The following is a 21,265-nucleotide window of genomic DNA, read 5'->3' as shown; positions in this document are numbered from 1 at the left end:
GGCACGGTAATTGAGTCCTATAGTTCATATTGTCAGTTTCAGAAATACACAAAGTGGTCTTGTCATTTAATTCTGTATTTGAAAGAGCAAAGTGGTCATTATCCTTTTGGCATGTGTAAATTGTTTAATTGGCTAAGGCTGATGCCTGTAGGGTATAACTGGGATGGAGGTTGAATAGGATCTACCTAGTTTGTTGATGTTTTCTTGGTCACATGCAGAGGGCTTGTGCTTTTTAGGGCTTCCCACTAGGTTTTGCTACACCTCTTATCCTCGTCTCTTGGGGATCCTAATCTGTAAGCTGGTTCTCTACTGGTTCTCTAAACTAGGTGCCAAAGACATCAACGATGAGGGTCAGTACCAGTCCAACAATTATGTTCTTATTGCATCACATATAAAAGTTAGTCCATGTTCAGCTAATATCAAGTGTTGCATGATCTGTTCTTTCTATACGGTTGGCTTTTTGTTTGATCTACGGTGAGTCTACTTTGTATTGACAATGGCAAGTGCTGTAGATTTTGGCCTTGCTGTGAGAACTCACAGAAATTCTTTGGGCAGTACTTGAGCATTATTGCCACACAAGACCTCTCTCAAATAAAGTAGACTTTGAAACATCATCATAGATGAGAACTTTCTTACTTTATGGGAGGTGGGGCCGATCGCAGGATGACTCAGAGTGCATGCGGAGATGGAGATATGCTTTCATTGATACAGTTTAGTCAACACCTTCTTTCCGGGATGAGAGATTACTAGTTTGGCTTTTCACCCTTCCTTTGTATTAAGCTTTCTTCTGTGAGCAGCTACTGCCTTGTTAATGCCATTTATGTGCTCTTGTGGCTCAAAGATAAGTTTCTTCTTTGTACCCATTGTAGTAGACTTTTTCCTGAGAACAGCTAGCTTAGAGACTATTTTGATCTTTGTTCTTGGATTTATATTATAAAGAGCTTGTATTATATTTTGCCTGGGTACCCCTTTTTGGCTGAGGTATATGCTGATCAGTTTCCTACTCATCAAGAAAAAGATCTGATGAGGTATAGATGCTTTGTTTTGTGACCTTGCAATGCATTATGACGTGCAATTCTAGCTTTCTGCCCATAGTCTTTTGAAAATCTTGGCCTCCCAAGACAGTGCTCTATACATTACAATTGTGCCTGCATTTGTATTAGATAAGTGTCGCACAATTAAATGTCTGATTACTTCAAAGCTAGATGTGGAAGTACATAGGTAAATGGCCTGCTTGCAGGAAAGACTTTGCATTACATATATCCAAAGACTCTCAGGGAAATTTGGAAGGAATGAGAGAGAGCAGTGAATGCCAGTGGGTGGGGTTGGCTGTCGCACAACTGGGTTAACAATCTCATAGCGGGAAGAAAAAGCTATGGTGATATAGGTGTGAAAAAACATCTATCGAAGCTTTTAACATTGTTGACAGTCTCCTTGGGATGTGCTCCGAATTTCCATCCAATGCATAATGGAGCACTCATATCTTGGCCAATGTGGCAAACATTGAATGAAGCTCAATGGAAATGAGAGTGAATGTAGCAATCGATGAAGAAAAATACTCAAGTGCAAACATGGAGGTGCTAAGACAAAACATGATTACGAAGGTGGTTGACACAATGAAAACCCCCACATGTGGTGTAGTGAGGCCGCTAAGTGCTAACCCGTTTCAAGAATGGCTACAACAGCAAAAAGCAAAAAACAGTGAGGCCGCTAAGCGTTTCAAGGATGGATACAACAGCAAAAAGAAAAAACCAGTGGGTGGGTAAAGCCTAGAATCAAAAAGCAAAGGTATAGCGAGGATCATGACATTAAGAGCTATGCAGCCATGCCTTTTGATTTTCAAAGCAGAAAAGGAAGTCATGCCAAAAATAGCTGGGAAAAAAATGAAAGGGCATATGAAGTTTGAAAGTGCTGATGGACACTCCAGAACTAAAAAGTAGCTAAAAGGCAACTCTGAGAATTTAAAAAGAGGTCTTCACTAAAATTTGCAGCGAAGAGCAAGGCTAAGACATGACATGGAGGCCATTAGAAGTGCACTGACTGCATGTAGGTGATGAGAACTGAAATTGAAAGTGAAGAAGTGCTTCAAACTGCAAAAAGATAAAATAAACTTGAAGTTGTCAAGCGCTCCAAGATAATTCAGAGAACCAAATATAATGTCTCGGACCCCGAACATTCATTGTAATATCATTTTCGAGCACTGGGCTTAGTCCCATGCAAGATGTAAAATTAAAATCGAGCACAAGAAAAAGTGCCATGTTGTGAGTTAGTAAAATTGAAGCTAGACATGTTGTTGAGCTTAAAATATCATTAGCCTTAATTAAACAGCCCCAAAACTTAAGTTAATTAATGAGTTAAAATATTTTCTTAAACAGACACTGTTCTAGAGAGTTTCAATGTCCCACATGTAAGCCCTAATTTGGGAGGCCCCAAACTTTCCATAAATAGATACCCACTCCATCCAATCTCGTTTTGGGAAATTATGTATGAGGGGGAGGCTCTTTGGCTGGTAGGGGTGTATGCTCCCAATATGGCTCGGGATTGGTGGTAGCTTTGGGTGGACTTGTAGTGTCTCAATTTGGCCTGCCAAGAGTTTATAATGGGTGATTTTAATACCTGTGAGTTTATGGAACAAGCAACTTTGCCTCATTTTGTGATGGATGGTCCCGAACAGCAGACATGGGATGCTTTCATAGCCTCTTCATTAAAACAAAACATGTGGTCCTGCTGGCTCCATCCTTCCGAGCTAGGTTCTACCTTTCATTCTCTTCAACATACTAGAACCCAGGCTAGATTGGATAGGATGTTCATTTGTCGAAGTGATTCTTTCCTTCAGGTGGTACTTAATATGTGGAGAGACAACATGTCCTCTTTGACCATTTTCCTTTGATTGTGGAAATGATTCATCACCCAATGGATGTCTTCAAGGCCCAGCTAGGGCGTATGCCCTTGAGATTCAATCAGTCCTTCCTGTTGCATGATCAATTCTTGGAATAGATGCTGCAATTGATAGTCCTTTGATAGACAAGCTCTATATAAGAGGGTTGCATGCATGGGCAATCTTTTTGAAAAATGCACAAGATCTGTCTAGAGTTTATGGTATTCAACAAGCAGCAGCATTTAATGCTGAATTACAGCATTTGCAATCCCTATTGGAACAAATCCTACAACAAGCGAGGGACTCCTCTGAAGAGCTGTCCACTTACTTTGAATGGTTGAAATGGAGAGTGCAAGCTCTCCATGGTGAGCATGTGAGATGGAGAGAGGATCAAAGCTCAGCTCAGAGTGCAGTAGATAGTGTGGAGAGTGAAGCACGACACCCAATGCAATAGATTGAAAGAGTGTAATCTGAAAGTACAAAGTACAACCCTTAAACCTTAGGGTTGTAGGTGGTGTTCACACCCGAATACGATAAGTGCCCGTAAGTGTGTGACATAACCATATACGAAATAAGACTAAGTTTGGGGCAAAAAACCTCTCGTACCAAGAGCAAAGGGTGCCCCAGTATCCTACTGATCATTCGCCACTAAAGGCGTGAGTGAGAAAGCCAACAAACCCCCTTGGAGTGAAGAGTGATCAAAAGTACAAGGATCATTCGCCACCAAAGGAGATCAAATTTAAAGTATTGCGAAATGCTTCAAATTTGTCACGAGGAAGAGCTTTGGTGAAGATGTCTGCCACATTACTAGTGGTAGGATAATAGACAAGGCTGATATCACTTGCATGTAGCCTCTCTTTGACAAAGTGATAATGTATCTCAATGTGTTTCGTGCGTGCATGAAACACTGGGTTTCGTGCCACTGTAATGGCACTCTAAATGTCAGTGAACAAAGGAGTAGGCTCTCTAATAGATACATCTAGATCAGCTAGCAAGCGCCTAATCCATATGCATTCAACTGTAGTAGTGAAGGCTGCCTTGTATTGAACTTCACTTGACGATCTGGCTGTAGGGACCAATTGAGCGTGACAATCGAGACAGATTGTCCTACGCATAGTGAGACAGAGAGAGTGTGAGAGCGAGCAGAGTAGAGAGTGAGCACATTTTTAGGTACAATAACGAGTATGTACCTTTAGGTTTTTAGATAGATATATATGTGTAAGTACAAGTGCTAAGGGTGCGTTCACACTCGAGTACATTTAAAGGCACGAGGCCTTTATTCCCAACAACCTCCCAGCTAAAGGCAATGTGCCTTAAGAGGAGAAAAAAAAAAAAACAGATAAGTCTAGGTATGTACAAAGTTGAAATACATATATCTATCCAACTTCCATCATCTGTCGGCAATGAGTAAACTGCACTGCTGGAAGACCCTTCGTGAGAAGGCCTGCAGGGTTATCATCTATATGCACTTTGACAAGCTCAAGGCTTTTGCTGTGAAGTACATCTCTAATGAAGAGGTACTTCACCTGTATGTGCTTTGTCTTTCCATGAAAGACAGGATTCCGTGCTAGCATGATAGCACTCGGACTATCACAATGGAGAACAAGTAACTCTGTGATACCAAGCTCTCCCACCAGACGTGAAAGCCATAAAACCTCCTTGCATGCCTCTGTGGCAGCCACATACTCTGCCTCTGTAGTAGACAAAGCAACACACTTTTGTAGCTTGGAGATCCAAGAGACTGCTCCTCCTGTGAAAGTAAACACATATCCAAAAGTGGAATTCTTGCAGTTCGCATGACTAGCATAGTTTGCATCTGTAAAGCCAACAACAGATGCCTTCTGCTTTCCAAAGCAGATGCACAACTCCTTTGTGCCTTTGAGGTATCTCATAATACCTTTCACTGCATCCCAATGCTTCTTGCCAGGGGTTGCCATGTATCTGCTAACCACTCCCACTACAAAGGCAATGTCAGGACGTGTAGCAACCATAGTATACATCAAACTGCCAACAGCTGAAGCATATGGTATCTTGGCCATTTCAGCCTTCTCATCATGAGATGTAGGGCTGTCCTTTGCACTAAGTTTCACATATGGAGGCAATGGAACCCCAATTGTTTTCCCCCCCTCCATATTGAAACGCTGCAAAACTTTGGAGATATACTCCTGCTGAGATAGATAGAGTAAGCCTTTCGATCTTTCTCTGAGTATTCGCATGCCAAGAATGTGATTTGCATCACCAAGATCGTTCATGTTAAAGCTGCTATAAAGACTTTGCTTCAGTGAGTCCAAGGCATGAGTATCCCTGCCAGCAATCAGCATGTCATCAACATACAAAACCAAGATAATCAGGTTGCCATCTGTTGCCTTCTTGGTGTACAAGTAGCGATCCACTTGACTTCTATGAAAGCCTTGGGACTGCATGATTGCATCAAACTTATGATACCATTCTCTTGGTGCTTGTTTCAGCCCATACAAACTCCTTTTGAGTTTACATACCATTTTTTCCTTCCCTTGTTCAACAAACCCTTCAGGCTACTGCATATATATGTCTTCATGGAGATCACCATGTAAAAACGCAGTCTTTACATCCATCTGTATGAGCTCCATATCCTCAATTGCAACCAAGCTCAAAATGGTTCTCAATGTAGTTATCTTGACTACAGAGAGAAAATCTCATCAAAGTCAATTCCATGCTCCTGCTTGTACCCTTTTGCAACGAATCTTGCTTTGTATTTTGGTGAGGAACCAGAAGTGACCATCTTGTAAACCCATTTGCATGGAAGGGTTTTTTTCCCTTTAGGCAATTGCACCAAGTCCAAAGTGCCATTTTTTTCAAGAGATTCCATCTCTGACAACATGGCTTTATACAATTTCTTGCTGTCCTGTCTGTCCATTGCTTCCTTGAAGCAAGACGGTTCAACATAGTCTGTCAACATGACATAATTAGCCACATTAATTGCACCAGGAACAAACCTGTCAGGTTGTCTAGTAGCCTTAGACAATCTCCTAACATAATGGTTATTGTTTGCTGGCTGTTCCTGCAAATTTCCATTTTCAGCATGTTGTCTTGGCATTTCAGCTTGCAAATCAGCATTAACAGCTTGCTGTCCTGGCTGTTCCTGCACATGTAATGGCTCATTTTCATGGGCAATAGCTGGCTGATCATTTCCAGCATCATTTCCTGCATTTTCACGTTTATTTACAGCAGGTATTTGGTGCTGTACAACGGGCACATTTTACTGTCCAAAAGGTATTTCTTCCCGGAATACAACCCTATGGACCTCCTTTGTCTTTTTAGGTTGTTTGTGCATGCGATCTTCCCAGAAGATGATGTCATTGGTGCGTACTACTTTCCTTTTCTCGGGATCCCACAATTTATACCCCATTTCACCCTCGTCACCATATCCTAGGAAAATGCATTTACAGGACTTTGGCTCAAGTTTGCTGCATTTTGCTTTACGGATGTGCACAAAAGCCTCGCAGCCAAACACTTTTAGATGACCATATGAAGGTGGGTTGCCCGACCACGCTTCTTGGGGAACTCCCCCCTCCCAAAGACCTGTTTGGTGACGGATTAATCAAGTGAATGGCTGTCATAACAGTCTCTGCCCAAAAACCATGGGGTAATGTAGCATGAGATAGCATCGTACGGACCTTATCTTGTATGGTCTGATTCATATGCTCTGCAACTCCATTTTGGGATAGATTATGAGGGGCAGTGAGCTCCCTCTTTATCCCTTTGGTGTCACAAAATGCTCGAAAGGCCTTGGACACATATTCCCTACCATTGTTAAAGCGAAGACACTTTAAGTGTCTTATCTGTCTGATTTTTAGCCAATGCCAAGAATTTTTAAACTTATGAAGCACTTCATCCTTACTACGAATGGGGTAAACCCATACTTTTCGTGTAGCATCATCGACAAGGTGACAAAATATTTCTTTTCCCCTAAAGATAATCCTGGCATTTGACATACATCCGAATGTACTAACTCTAGAGGAGAAGATTTCAAAGAAAGAGACTTTTTATATGATGTCTGTGCATGTTTGTCATAAATGCAATGATCACAATGCTCAAAATCAGCATAATGAAGACAAGGCAAGTAATCCAAATGAGAAAGCACTTTGATTCCCGTTTGACTCATGTGTCCCAACCGGCCATGCCACAAAGAAACGCTTGGCTACTCGGTCATGGTAACAACATGGTCACGCATACTAGATACATGAAGTGGATACAAAGTATCACTCTTGCAACCTCTGGCAATAACCCTAGATCCCTTACAGATCTTCCATTTTCCATCACCAAAGGTGGTATGAAGACCATCATCATCTAGCTGCCTTGTGCTAATCAAGCTCTTCTTGAGTTGAGGTACATGCCGTACATGCTGAAGTGTAAAGACAGAGCCATGCTGAAATTGTAACTGCACATTGCCAATACCTGCAATCTCACATGCATAGTTGTCCCCAAGATGGACAATACCATGTCAATCCCCTGTATAGGCGGAAAACCACTCACGATGAGGGGCGACATGAAAAGAAGCACCTGAATCAAGAATCCAGGTATGCATATCATTATCTGCATCTGTAAGTAAAGCATGTACACAAAAGTGTGAAGAGACAAAGAGTACGTCACTCCCACTGTCACTATCATGAGTGACTACATTCACCTCTTCAATTCTTACACTGCTCTTCTTAGGTTGACTGCCTTTATTCTCTTCCTTGCTATCATCTGTCTTCTTGCCTTTTCCTTTCTCTTTCTTCCATTTGTAGCAGCCACGTTTAAAGTGACCCTTCTTGCCACAATGATGGCATTCAACATCTTTGCCACGTGATTTGCTGCGTCCCTTGCCATCATATTTGCCCTTTTGCTGCGATTTGCCCCTAGTATGCAAAGCTTTGGAAGACTTACTGGATGCATTGTTCTGCCAATTCATCTCTTCCATAAGTAGAGCACTCTCTACATCAGCATACAAAAGGATCACATTAGAATTGCTCATAGCAGTTTTGAATGTATCCTAACTCTCTGGTAGAGTGCAAAGCAAGAAAGTAGCCTTAAATTCCTCATCAATCATGAACTTCAAGGCAACCAACTGGCTAAAAATGGAGTTAAATTCACTCAAGTGAGCAGACATTGCTGTACCTTCTTTCATACGCAAATCCATAAGCTTTTTCAGCCAATACACTTTGCTTGCAGCACTCTTTTGTGCATACAGTTCTTTCAGTCTAGTCCATGTAGCATATGTAGAATCCAAACGTTCAATGTTGAAGAGCAAGGCATCAGAAATCGATAGCTCTATGGTTGAGCATGCAAGCTCATTCAACTCATCCCAATCGTCCTGATCCATGTCCGCAGGCTTTGCCCCTTTGGTTTTGATCTCCTTTTCCTGCTTCTTTTGTAACAGGATATTGTAGCACTGTTTTTGCCACACTGCAAAATTATGTGCGCCTTCAAGCTTCTTTATGTGCATCAAATTAGTGCTGTCATTGCTGCCAGCCATGATTTTCATCCCAAATGTGACCAAAAAACCAGCAAATGCAGGCCCAAACTATCACCCAAGTGACCAAGGTACAAAGAAGTACCAATCAACAATAAATGACCATGCAGAAGTACAGATTTCAGATCTGTAATTAAATTTTCAAAAGCACCAAACCATGTGCTACAGCATTATCCAACTGATTATAGCTGTTCCAAGGGCATGTGCATCACATTACATGAGAAATCTCAAAATTTCAGCTGCAATTTTTTTTGTACATGTACTCACGGGCATAAAATTTGACACGAATGGTCAAGAGTCCCAAAATTTTGTGCTCAAGACATCAAACACACATCTGCATTTCCTTTGTCATGCATAGGACAGTCCAGTTTTGCCAAAATAAAGCAATTTCAGCAAAACCCCCACATTTTACCAAGTGTTGATGTCCAAATTGCGTGGAATTCAACTTGCATGTACATACTACACAATTTTTTCCCAAACTGCAAAAGCCCCAAATTGCACGGGGCCAATGTGCCTCAATGTCGAGAAATTGGGTTAATTTCAGCCCAATTTGTGCATATACATTCAAAGCCCCAAAGGTCAGGGACAAAATGTCATAAATTCCTACAATTTCTGAGAGAGATATCACTGTTGCATCTCACTTACACCAAATCTGGACAAATCTCCAAATTTTCCAAGTCATGTGTACATTAATTTCAATGAAATTGAAAGAATTTCACTAAGATGTTAAAAGCCCCAAAATTCCTAGGCAAATGTGCACCGACTTTGCAGTTTCTGAGTCAAATTGTCCAATTCTGTGTTGAGATCCCCAAATTTGGGAAAAGCCCCAAATTTCTGGGCCAATGCTACACAGATCTGAGACTATGTGCTTGCGTGTGTGAAACCCCGTCAAGAAAGGGGTGGAATCTAAAATTTTCTTTGAAAAAAAAGGAAAAAATTGGAACATGACAGGGTCCGTTGACCCACGTCGACGCCAAGCGTCACATCGCTACCCAGGCGCCGTCCCATTGGTTGCGCTCGTTAGCGCCTGCCCGTTGGTCCACGACGTAGTCCCGTTGGTTGTGCTCGTCAACATCCGCCCGTTGCTCCACGACGCAGTCCCGTTGGTTGTGCTTGTCAGCGCCCGCCCGCTGTTCCATGCCTAATTCAAACGACTGCTGCTTCTACTGTCGCCTGGCCTCCAGCTTGTCGTTTGTTGACTATGCTTGCTATTGCCCGTTCGCTTGCTCCTCAACAGTCCCTAAGACTATTACACGAGACTCTGCGTGTCGCTTGCACCTCTCAACAGCTTGAGTGAGCCATTGGCTTTGATACCAGTTTGTAGGGACCGATTGAGCACGACGATCGAGACAGACTGTCCTGTGAGATGGGAGGATCGAGGTACAACTGGGATTCAGTAGACAGTGTGAGAGTGAGAGACAGAGTTGAAGCACGACACCCAAGAGAATAGAGTGAATGAGTGTAACAAAAAAGTACAAAGTACAACCCTTAAACCTTAGGGTTGTAGGGGGTGTTCACACCCGACACACACTAAGTGCCCAAATGTGTGTAACATAAGCACATAAGTACATACGACAATAAGACCATAAGTCTGGGGGAAAAAACCTCTCCTACCGAGAGTAAAAAGTGCCCCAGTGTCCTACTGATCACCGACACTCCCATATAAGCGTAGGCGTAAGTGAGGCGTGAGTCAAATATCCAACAAATCCCCCTGGAGTGAAGAGTGATCAAGAGTACAAGGATCATCCGCCACCAAAGGATATCAAATTTAAAGCATCGCGAAATGCTTCAAATTTGTCACGAGGAAGAGCTTTGGTGAAGATGTCTGCCACATTACTGGTGGTAGGACAATAGACAAGGCATAGGCAAGACATCCAAAGGTACGAAAGTGACCAACAGAAGGTTTACGGCTGTTCCAAGTCTCAAAAGGTGTGATGGTCTTCAAGGCTTTGGTAGGGCATCTGTTCAAAATATGGCAAGCACACATGACTGCTTCCATCCAAAAACTATGAGGCAAGCTCTTTGCCTTCAGCATACATCTGGCCATCTCCATGAGTGACCGATTTTTCCTCTCTGCTACCCCATTTTGCTGTGGAGTATAAGCTGTAGTATACTGATGGACTATGCCCTTCTGCTGCAAAAAAGAATTCAGCATAGAGGACATGTATTCCCCCCCTCGGTCCAAACGGAGAGTCTTAATCTTGCATCCAGATTGGTTTTCAACAAGTGCACTGAAAGCCAAAAATGCATCATACACTTCTGACTTCTTTTTCAAACAGTAGACCCAGCAAAAACGTGTAAAGTCATCAATGAATGTCACAAAACAATAACAACCGCCCAATGACATGGTCTGCATAGGCCCACAAACATCTGAGTACACCAACTGCAATCTGGTTGTTGCTCTGAAAGCAACATCACGAGGAAATGAGAACCGATGCATTTTCCCCAAAATGCATTCCTCGCATAAGTGCTCAGGAGGTCTCTCCAAGGGAGGTAAGCCATCCAGCATTTGAGTATGCTGCAAAAGCATCAAGCTGCCAAAGTTTACATGCCCCAAACGAGCATGCCATAACTCTGCCTGTATCATAGTAGGAGTAAGAGTGAATGTCAAGTATGCTGACTGATCTACTGAAAGAGCATCCAACTCATATAAACCATGACACAAAGATCCTGTCAAGACCAAAGTCATGCATTCTTTTTCTCTAACCATGCAACGGTCATCATCAAAGGTGACCTGCAAACCACAACGTGCCAAAGAAGAAATAGAAAGCAAATTCTTCTTGATTCCAGGCACAAACAAAGCATCTTGCAGGCGGAGAATAGAGCCATCAATGGCTGTGAGCTGAATCTCCCCAATACCACGAACAGGGTATGATGCATTATTGGCACACTGTACTGATTTCCCAACGGGAGGTGCATTAATTGAAGCAAACAAATCTCTGCGAGATGTAATATGTCTAGAAGCACCATTGTAAAAGAACCAAGTGTCAGCATCCTCTGTAGAGCTAAGTGCTCTATCAGCCCAAGAGATATCATAACTGCAAGTGTAAAAACAATAGTCCCTGTCCACAACAAAGGACGCGGACTCACTAGCAGTGGAAGGAGTAGTAGAAATAGACATTCCTGACTCCTTCTCTTTGGCAATGCGCTTCCTGCACTCAGTGATATAGTGGCCGGGCTTCTTACAATAATGACATTTTCCTTTTTTTGCTTGCGTCCCCCCTTGTGTCTGATTCTGCGATGTGCCCGAAGTTCCAGAACTCTTTGGAGCATTTTTCACCTTGCTGTTTTTGCCTTTCTGTCTTGCCACAAAAGCCTGCTCAGAGACTATAGCATCCACACCACTATTTTTCCGTGTTTGCTCCTCCTCTAGAAGCAAACTAACCAGCTGAATAAAAGTGAGTGGGTGCTCAACAATCCTCATTGTGAGGTTCAATGCAGTATGAAAAGACAAGTACGAAGGAGGTAAGGAATTCAAGGTGGTGGATATCAATTGTGCATCCGAAAAATACTCATCTACATTCATGAGCTGCTCCCTCAAGTCCTGAATCTTATTTAAGTGATCCTGCATAGAATCACCTTCATGCATCTTTAGAGTTTCCAACTCTTTCTTCAAGAAAGAGATCTGAGTCTCATTCTTTCCTGCAAACATATGCTCCAAAGTAAGCCATGCATCTCGTGAAGAAGATGCCGAACGGATATGAGGTATGATGGACCGCTGAACTGCCAGAGCAATCAACGACAAGGCCTGTGCATCACGTGTATCCCAAGCTTTTTGAGCTGCAGTTCTTGGAGGAAGTGGCTGAGGTGGAGCGGGCTGAGGTCCCCGTTGTCCACGTGCGCCATGGGGAGGAGGAGTAACGGAAGCTATAACTCCCGGTCGAGTTTCCTCTCCATTGACATAATCCCATAAATTCTTGGCCACTAATACATTTTTCATCATGAATGACCAAAGCGAATAGTTGTTTCCGTCCAATCTGTCTTCCTTGGATACATACGTAAAGACATCACCTCCTTGATTTGCCATGATGACAAATTTCCAAAGACAAAATGAGCAATGTCAAAGCAGTATGAATTGGAAACCTGCAAATTTCCAGAAATTGCAGCAAACACGTTTCTGCAATTAATGTGCAAGGGTGTACTCTGTCAGAAAACTGTGTTTTAATGCACTCTTCCCAAGGTGCAAACAGTGCACTGCAACACTGTTATCTCAAAATCCCCAAAATTTTTGCCAAATTTCTGTCAAAAACAGTCTTTATGTGACTATACCAGTAGTTCAAATGCAACTGTCCACAAAATACACAAAAGCCCCAAAATTTCTGATGATCCAGTCCAGAAATTTGCATGAAATTTATCCCACACCTGTGCTGTGCTTGCCGCGTATGAACCTCCTCTTCCAGAGCTTTGTTCTGGGCTGAAATTAATTTTTTTTTTTGTTTAAAAAGTACTTGACGTGGGAGTGGCAGGTCGCTGGTCAGACATGCGGGCGAACAGTCGCGAGCAGAGGTTGACTCGTAGGACTGTCGCGAGCTGACGTGGAGGTGTCAAATGGCGGGCAGGACAGTGGTGTGGCAGGTCGTCGGGCGGGCGGGCTGCGCGTGTTGTGTGGTAGGTCATCGGGCGGGCGGCAGTGCTGACGTGGATTGCAGCAACGAATAGCGCGCAGGCAGACATCGGCTGCTGCTGCTGCTGACGTGACAGATGCGAGCTGATTGTGCGCTGGCGGACTGCAGCGTCAGACCTTGTGCGCTGGCGGACGAGCAGGCTGATGCGAGCTCACTAGCGGGTGGAGCTGACGTCGACTCTGTCAGACGAGACTGACGTTGCGCTGGAGACAGGTTGCATGGAGCTGTGCGCCGGCGGCCTGTAGCAGAACTGGCGTGGGCTGCAGACTGCAGATTTGCACACTGCAGGCAGAAGCTGAGTTCAGAGCTGTGCTTTGATACCAAATGTGAGATGGGAGGATCGAGGTACAGCTGGGATTCAGTAGACAGTGTGAGAGTGAGAGACAGAGTTGAAGCACGACACCCAAGAGTATAGACTGAATGAGTGTAACCAGAAAGACCAAAGTACAACCCTTAAACCTTAGGGTTGTAGGGGGTGTTCACACCCGACACACTCTAAGTGCCCAAATGTGTGTAGCATAAGCATATAAGTACATACGACAATAAGACCATAAGTTTGGCGGAAAAAACCTCTCCTACCGAGAGTAAAAAGTGCCCCAGTGTCCTACTGATCACCGACACTCCCATATAAGCGTAGGCGTAAGTGAGGCGTGAGTCAAATACCCAACTTGTCCTACACACAGTGAGAGACAGAGAGAGTGCGAGAGCGAGCAGAGTAGAGAGTGAGCACGTTTTTAGGTACAATAACGAGTATGTTCCTTTAGGTTTTTAGATAGATATGTATGTGTAAGTACAAGTGCTAAGGGTGGGTTCACACTCGAGCACATTTAAAGGCATGAGGCCTTTATTCCCAACACTGGCAACAATGGATTGTTTCTTGCTAAGCCAAGATATACAAGATGAGCCAAGAAAGAAACAATTACCACTAGTGGAGTGATGTGAATCATCATCACCAGCCCAATCAAAATCCCTATAAGCATGTAACTGCAGTGGCCCCCCCTTGGCATAAAACAATCGAAGAGATCTAGTACCCTACAAGTAACAAAAGGCACGCTTAACAGCTTGCCAATGTGACATGTGTGGCTGATGCATATATCTGCTCAGGGCTGAAATTGCAAACTTTATGTTCGGCCTAGTGTTGCATAGGTAAATAAGACATCCAACTGCTGGAGCATATGTGTGTGTATCAAATAAATCACCGATTGGCTTGCAATCCTCTAAGCCAAACTTCTCAAGAAGTTTACCAATGTATCTTGACTGTGATAAACCAATACCTTTAGCATCATGTATGAAGTGAATGCCCAAGTAATAATGCAAAGAGCCCAAGTCTGGCATCTCAAAAGTTTGTTGCAAATTTTGTTTGAATATTGAAATTTGATTAGCTTGTGTCCTTGTAAGCAAAAGATCATCAACATATAGACAAATGATCAGCATGGATCCCTCTTTACATACGTAAGGTGTAGGCTCAGATGAGTTGTTTATAAACCCTTGGTTGAGCAAAAAAGCATCTATCTTTGCATACCAAGCTCTAGGAGCTTGTTTCAAACCATATAAAGCCTTTTTCAGCTTGCAAACCAAGTGTTCAGATCCCTCAACTGCAAAACCAATGGGCTGATATACATATACTTCCTCATGTAAAAATGCAATTTTAATATCTAACTTATGCACAGTCCATCCATAATGGGCAACCAAAGAAACCATAGACCTAATGGTTATCATTCGGAATGTAGGAGCAAATGTCTCCTCATAGTCAATGCCTTTCTTCTGTGCATAGCCTTTAACTACAAGCCTTGCCTTATGTTTGTCAATGGATCCATTTGAATTCCGTTTCAGCTTGTAGACCCATTTTGTGCCAATGGCTTTCTTCCCAAAGGGCAAAGACACTAAATCCGATGTTTGATTCTTAGTTATAGAATCCAATTCAGCTTGCATTGCTGCCATCCAATGCATACTTTGTTGTGCATCCTCAAAACATTCAGGCTCCTCATCATCAAGTGTGCTTTCTGCCATAACAAACTCCATGGTATGTACAGTATCATGCATACGAGCTTGCCTTCTAGTATGACCAGCCATGGGTGCATCCAGATGACTATCTTTCATAGGCTGTAAATACCATCTAGGCATTTGTGTTGCCTCTTGACTGTGAATAAGCTCTTGCTGAATTTCAGTTTCAGCACTTTGCTGAATATTCAGATTAGCCAATGGCTGATTTTTTGCATTTTCCAATGGAGCACCTAGCTCAACATTGAGTTCACTTGCTGAAACTCCAGCTAAATCACCAAATGTAATGGGCAGCAGCCCTTCAAATACATCATGGGCAGCCTGATATGTGTCTAAACTAGCAAGGGACAGTTCTGATTTTTCATCAAATAGTACATCCCTACTGACAAACACCTTTTTAGAGATAGAATCATAGAGTTTGTAGCCTTTGCTCTCACTACTATATCCTATAAAAATGCCTTTGACAGCCTTGTTATCCAACTTTTTTCTGAGTACTTGGGGAATGTGTGCATATGCAAGACACCCAAAGGTACGAAAGTGTCCAACAAAAGGTTTGCGGCTGTTCCAAGCCTCAAAAGGTGTAATTTTCTTTAATGCTTTGGTGGGGCATGTGTTCAAAACATGGCAACCACACATAATGGCTTTCATCCAAAAACTGTGTAGCAAGCTCTTTGCTTTCAGCATATACCTGGCCATCTCCATGAGTGACCGATTCTTCCTCTCTGCAACTCCATTTTGTTGTGGAGTATAAGCAGTAGTGAACTGATGAACAATGCCCTTTTGCTTCAAAAAAGAAGTCAGCATAGCGGACATATATTCCCCCCCTTGGTCAGAACAGAGAGTCTTTATGTTACAGTCATATTGGTTTTCAACAAGTGCAACAAAAGCCAAGAATGCATCATACACTTCTAACTTTTTTACCAAAGAATAGACCCAGTAGAATTGAGTAAAGTCATCAATAAAAGTCACAAAATAGTAACATCCTCCCAATGACTTTGTTTGCATAGACCCACATACATCTGAATGTGCTAACTGTAACCTGACTGTGGCTCTAAAAGCAACATTATGGGAAAACCAAAACTGATGCATTTTCCCAAAAATACATCCCTTGCACAAGTTCTCAGGAGGTCTCTCCAAAAGAGGTAATCCATCTAACGTTTGTGATGCTGTAAGAGCATTGAGCTACCAAAGTTCACATGCCCCATGCGAGCATGCCATAACTCTGCCTGTATCATAGCAAGAATAAGAGTGGATGCCAAGTATGTACACTAATCAATTGAAAGAGCATCCAACTCATATAACCCATGACATACAGTGCCAGTCAAGACCAAAGTCGTGTTCTTTGTCTCTCACCATGCATCTGTCATCATTGAATGTGACCTGCAATCCACAATGTACCAAAGAAAAAATAGAGAGCAGATTCTTTTTTATACCTGGCACCAATAAAGCATGCTGTAGGCGGAGAATAGAGCCATCAATGGCTATGAGCACAATCTCCCCAATACCTCTAACAGGGTATGATGTATTGTTGGCACACTGTACAGACTTGCCAATTGGAGCAACACCAATGGAAGCAAATAAATCTCTGCGAGATGTGATGTGTCTAGAAGCACCAAATCAATAAACTAAGTGTGCATCCTCAGTAGAGCTAAATGCTCGATCAGCCCAAGAAGTGTCATAACTGCATGTGTAAAAGCAATAGTCCCTGTCTGCAACAAAGGACACAAACTCAGTAGCAGTGGAAGGAGCATCAGAAAGAGACATTCCTGACTCCTTTTTCTTATCCTTGGTGATGTGCTTTCTACACTCAGTGATGTAGTGGCCTGGCTTCTTGCAATAATGGCATTTGCCCGTTTTGGCTTGCATGCCCCCTTGTTTTTACGTCCTTGTGAGGTGCCTGAAGTCCTAGAGCTCTACGGAGCATTGTTTACTTGGCTGCCTTTGCCCTTGTGTCTAGCCATAAAAACCTACTAAGAGGCTATGATATCCACACCACTATTTCTTCTTGTTTGCTTGCATTCTAGAAGCAAACTTACGAATTGAAAAAAGGAAGTAGGTTGTGGGGCTATCCTCATTGTGAGGTTTAGGGCAAGTACAAAGGAGGTAATGAGTTCAATGTAGTAGATATCAGATGTGCATTTGAATAGTATCCATCAACATTCATAAGTTGCTCACATGAGCGCTCACGCTCGTCACGTCGCGTTGCTGTCCCCCACCCCGACTATGCATGCTCGTTTGACTGCTCGCGCCTGTCCGACTGATCACCCGCCGTTCGATTGATCGCCCCGCCCCGACTGATCCCCCCCCCCCCCCCCCCCCCCCCCCCTCCCCCTGCCTGGCTGTTTCCCTTGATTGGCCGTTTCCCCACGCCCTGATAGATTGCTGCCCCCCCCCCCCCCCCTGCCAGGCCTCCCTCGCCATCGATCTGTCAACAGGTCTCCCTCGCCAGGCCTCCTTTCCACGGAAACCAGCATAGTTCCCCCCACCCTCCCCCCCCATTGCGATTGATCCCCCCACCCTCCAGTTGTTCCCTCTATTTGCAGCAACTACCCCCCCCACCAGGTAGCACCGCGACGTGATTGGTTGTCTCGTAGAAGGGACTCGCAATGGTAACCTCTAGTCAAACGTCGACGCACTCAGCGAGTGCCCCCCAGTCAAACACCTTGCGCATTTTCCTCTTTGAGGAGTAGCTGGAGCTAAAGAAAACAACAATTTATGGTCAGGTAGTAGAATATTCTCTAGCCAGGGCCCAGCTTCGGGACTAGCTTCACTCCACGTTGCGCATCGGCACAATGTAGATCGTGGAGGCAGTCCTACTAGGCCAAGGGATTTTCATGGTCCGGCTTAGTTCGACAGACGTAGCTCGTGAGTTACTTGTCGGTTCACCGTATGCGTCCACGAAGGGGGTCATATACATGGTTCCCTGGTACAATGGCTTTACTGTGGAGGCGTTTGCACTCCACAACAGGTTTCTCCGGCACCTAGTCACCCTTCTTTTCCCCGGCCTGGCAATAGAGTATCGCCAATTGGTGGAAGACTTTGGTTGGCTCTTCAGCACTATCCTTCCCGCTTCCTTCGCGGATGTAGTGATAGCGGCAGGAGTCCCAAAAGTATGGATGGTAGTGAAAGAGGTCAAGAATATCCCACAGTTTCTAGAGATTGAGGCAGGTGGGCACTCCTTTAGGCAACAGGTCATTGTCACGGGGCAGCCATGGCAATGCCTGCGTTGCCACGACATTGGGCATCAGGGAGCAGGTTGTACGCGTTTTGGAGCCGAGGTGGCTCCGACGACAGGCCCGCAGGTGGAGGTTGATGGCTTTACACAGGTCCAGAGACGACAAAGAGGGAGATGGCAGGGGGGTACAGCCAGCGTCTCAGACCCAGCCTCGACAGGGGGTAGGAAGGCGTGTGACACCCCCTTGGCAGAGCACTCCACAGCCCCCCGCTACCCGCCCCACCCAGCAGGACCATAGCCCCCCACATCCACCACCTACTAGAGATCACCTCTCTTGAGTCTCCACAGCCTCCACACCCACCGCCCTCCACATTCCATTGCGCCCCCCCGCCGCGCCCCCCCCCCCCCCCCCCCCCCCCCCACCACCACCTTCCGTACTGAGCACCCCCCAGGTCCGTACCTGGTTCAGGCGAGCCCCCCCAAACCCACCCCCCCTCCGCCCACACAAGGTAATGAGCCACACGCCTATATCCTCTTCGCACCAGCAGTCCTTCCCCTCCCATATAGCCACCAGCTCATCCACCCCTGCCTCCTGTCACACTTTCCTGAGACAGGCACACCTATTGCCACAGGAGTTCTTCCGCAATGACCCATGGTCCTACTTGAGAGTGGCGGAGTGCAAAGAGTCCCCACTACCTCTAGAGGTGGAGATCTTTGTGGTTCGTAAGTCAAGGAGGGGCAAGGTCCATCTTCTAGCACCATCGGATGGACCAAACTACTCTTTTTTTCTTCAGCCCTCTCACTCAGGGGAGTGGACGACAACACAGATAGAGGAAGAGTTGAAGAGTTAGGTGGTGGACCACACCTCCTAGTGGATGGGAGAAGGACTAGCATTGTTTGCACAGCAGTGGCCTAGTTGCATGATGGACATTAATTGGTGGGCTGGTGCCGGGTCCCTCACCTGAGCATTATCTTTCGAGCCCTTCCACAGTGGAGGGCTTCGAGGGATGTAATCGAGTGTCCCCTCGTATAGGCGGCCCGTTTCTACCAGTGCACAGAGTCTTGACTCTCCGCATGGCTGATAGATGCATTGATAGTACCACGAGGAACTTCTATCACTCCTATGGTCCGACGGAGGGTCACCATGGGGGAATGGAGCTCGCCGTCTACACCGGCGGAAAAGCGCACCTGTATGCCTCATAGCTCCTCCTCATCATCAGCAGCCTCTACACCGAACAGATGCCTGTTTGGGTAGTCACAGGTTTCCCTATGAGTTTACATCTTGTATCTTGGAATGTGAATAGCCTCCACCTTAGTGGGGCACGTGGTTCCAGGAAATGGATTGTTTGACAGGAGCTGCAGTTTGCCCTGGCCAGATGGATCGACATCTTACTTCTACAGGAGCACAAGCTCACCCTCGCCCAGGCCCAACAGGTAGGGAAGGTACTCCCAGGCTGCTCGCACACTTATTGGAAGCACGCCATGGGTGCCCATGGTAGGAGTGGAGGCATGTGCACCTCTATTGGTCCGAGTCTTACTGCTTGTGTTTGAGACCATGGGACGATAGTGGCAGGGAGGGTGCTATGGATTAGAGCGTCTGTCCTTCTAGCCACATCTTGGTACATCGCCTTGTGTTGGTGCTTCTCCTCCTCCTGCGTAATGCAACTTCGCCGCCTAGTGCGGAATTTCTTTTGGTCCAGGTGAGACGAGTCCAGGGATTCTAGAGCCAAGGTGGTGTGGGTGACCATTATACGACATTGGTCAGAGGGAGGGCTCGGGATCATAGACCCAGAGTATCAGAGTATGGCCCTCCCGGGCAAGCTAGTTGTCCGAGGCCTCACACCGAGAGGGCAGACCTAGAAGGTCCTATTGTAGGAGAGTCTTCAGGACTGTAGACCGAGGCTTGGCGATGAGTGGAGGCCGTCCCTGAGATGGATCTTCATGTCAGCCCAGATCACCCCTTCCAGATCATCCTTTCTACGCAGCTTGCTCCGTGTGTGGCAGGGCCTCTGTAAGGCCCTTATCCAGAGGCCCCCAGGCTGCCAGGAGGAGATTGACTGTCAGCCGGTGATTTGGAATCCCCAAGTCAGGGATCGGAAAGGGGCACAGATTGGCAAGCGCCCCCACATCCAGTGGGCTGTTTGGGAGGCCGACCTGGCTCGTACCATCAGGACATGGCGGGAGGTGTACAGGATGGTGGATGAGGAGGTGCTAAAGCAAGCATCAGGATGCCAGTGAGGAGTGGAGCTGAGGAGAAGGGAGATAGACGCATCGATATCTCAGGAGTGGCTTGCTCCCCCGATCCGAGAGCCGATAAAGCCTGGGGAGGTATGGGCCGCTAGGTTTTCACCAGCAGGCATCCCCCTACAGGTGGCAGGAAGAGTGGGTGGCGCTCCATCTGGGACCTTTTTCACAGTGCAGGAGGGGGGGCGTCTGGCTTTTGACAGAGAGCACCAGGATGAGGGGTTAGTTGTCCTTTCATGGAAAAGGATCCGGGTGGTTGGCCTTTAGGGGAAGACATGGCGGCTGGACCTGTTGGTCTTTTGGCAGGAGCTTAGGGAGTGGTGCCTCTAGATCTGGGAAGGAAGGCCACTTGAGGAGCTGGAGTGGAATCCGGGAGAGTGGCTATGGCCGGCCACTGCGGTCGCCAAGAAGCCACTGAGGTTTTTGGAGTATACCGCCAGGATTGGCAGACATGTACTGATGCAGGAGGACATGGATTGGGCGCCGTCACATAGCATGCACTGGGCGGAGCACAGTATCACGGAGCCGTTCCGACGGACCTTCTGGCGCCGCCTATGGGACAGCTGGAGGCCAAGGAGGGTATCGTATTTTTTATGGCTGGTGGTAGATGGAGGCTTGGCAGTGGGAAGCTTGCTTGCCCAGATGCAGAAGGAGGGAGTTTGTAAGTGCTGCACACAGCAGTCGATGGAAACCCCAAAGCACTACCTTTGGTCTTGTGAGGTGGCACAGCTTGTGTGGAGAGGAGTATGCCACATCTTGCGCCGCATAGCACCCAGCCTTGGATGTATCTCTTGGGGTGCTTTCTGTTGGTAGGCGCTCAGCCCGGGCCGTCACCTTCTATATGAGGC

At 45.6% G+C, this 21,265-nt stretch overlaps 1 protein-coding gene across 3 annotated transcripts in view; it reads left to right on the top strand.

Moving 5' to 3' along the window:
* LOC148022224 (Amidase family protein) overlaps nucleotides 1-21,265 on the top strand; it is a 227,549-nt gene that overhangs the window by 99,317 nt on the left and 106,967 nt on the right. For 2 of the 3 annotated variants that reach the window (XM_087697868.1, XM_087697866.1), the window contains exon 10: nucleotides 219-350. The exons of the other annotated variant lie outside the window; for it this stretch is intronic. In XM_087697868.1, the coding sequence (XP_087553994.1) occupies nucleotides 219-350 (132 nt within the window). The remainder of the gene's footprint in view (nucleotides 1-218; nucleotides 351-21,265) is intronic. 3 annotated transcript variants of the gene reach the window in all.

The sequence above is a fragment of the Lygodium microphyllum genome, chromosome 17 (genome assembly GCF_053477565.2).
Source record: "Lygodium microphyllum isolate KBCC chromosome 17, Lygodium_microphyllum_v1.1.10, whole genome shotgun sequence".
Lineage (NCBI taxonomy): Eukaryota > Viridiplantae > Streptophyta > Polypodiopsida > Schizaeales > Lygodiaceae > Lygodium > Lygodium microphyllum.
This window is presented reverse-complemented; position numbering and strand designations above follow the sequence as displayed.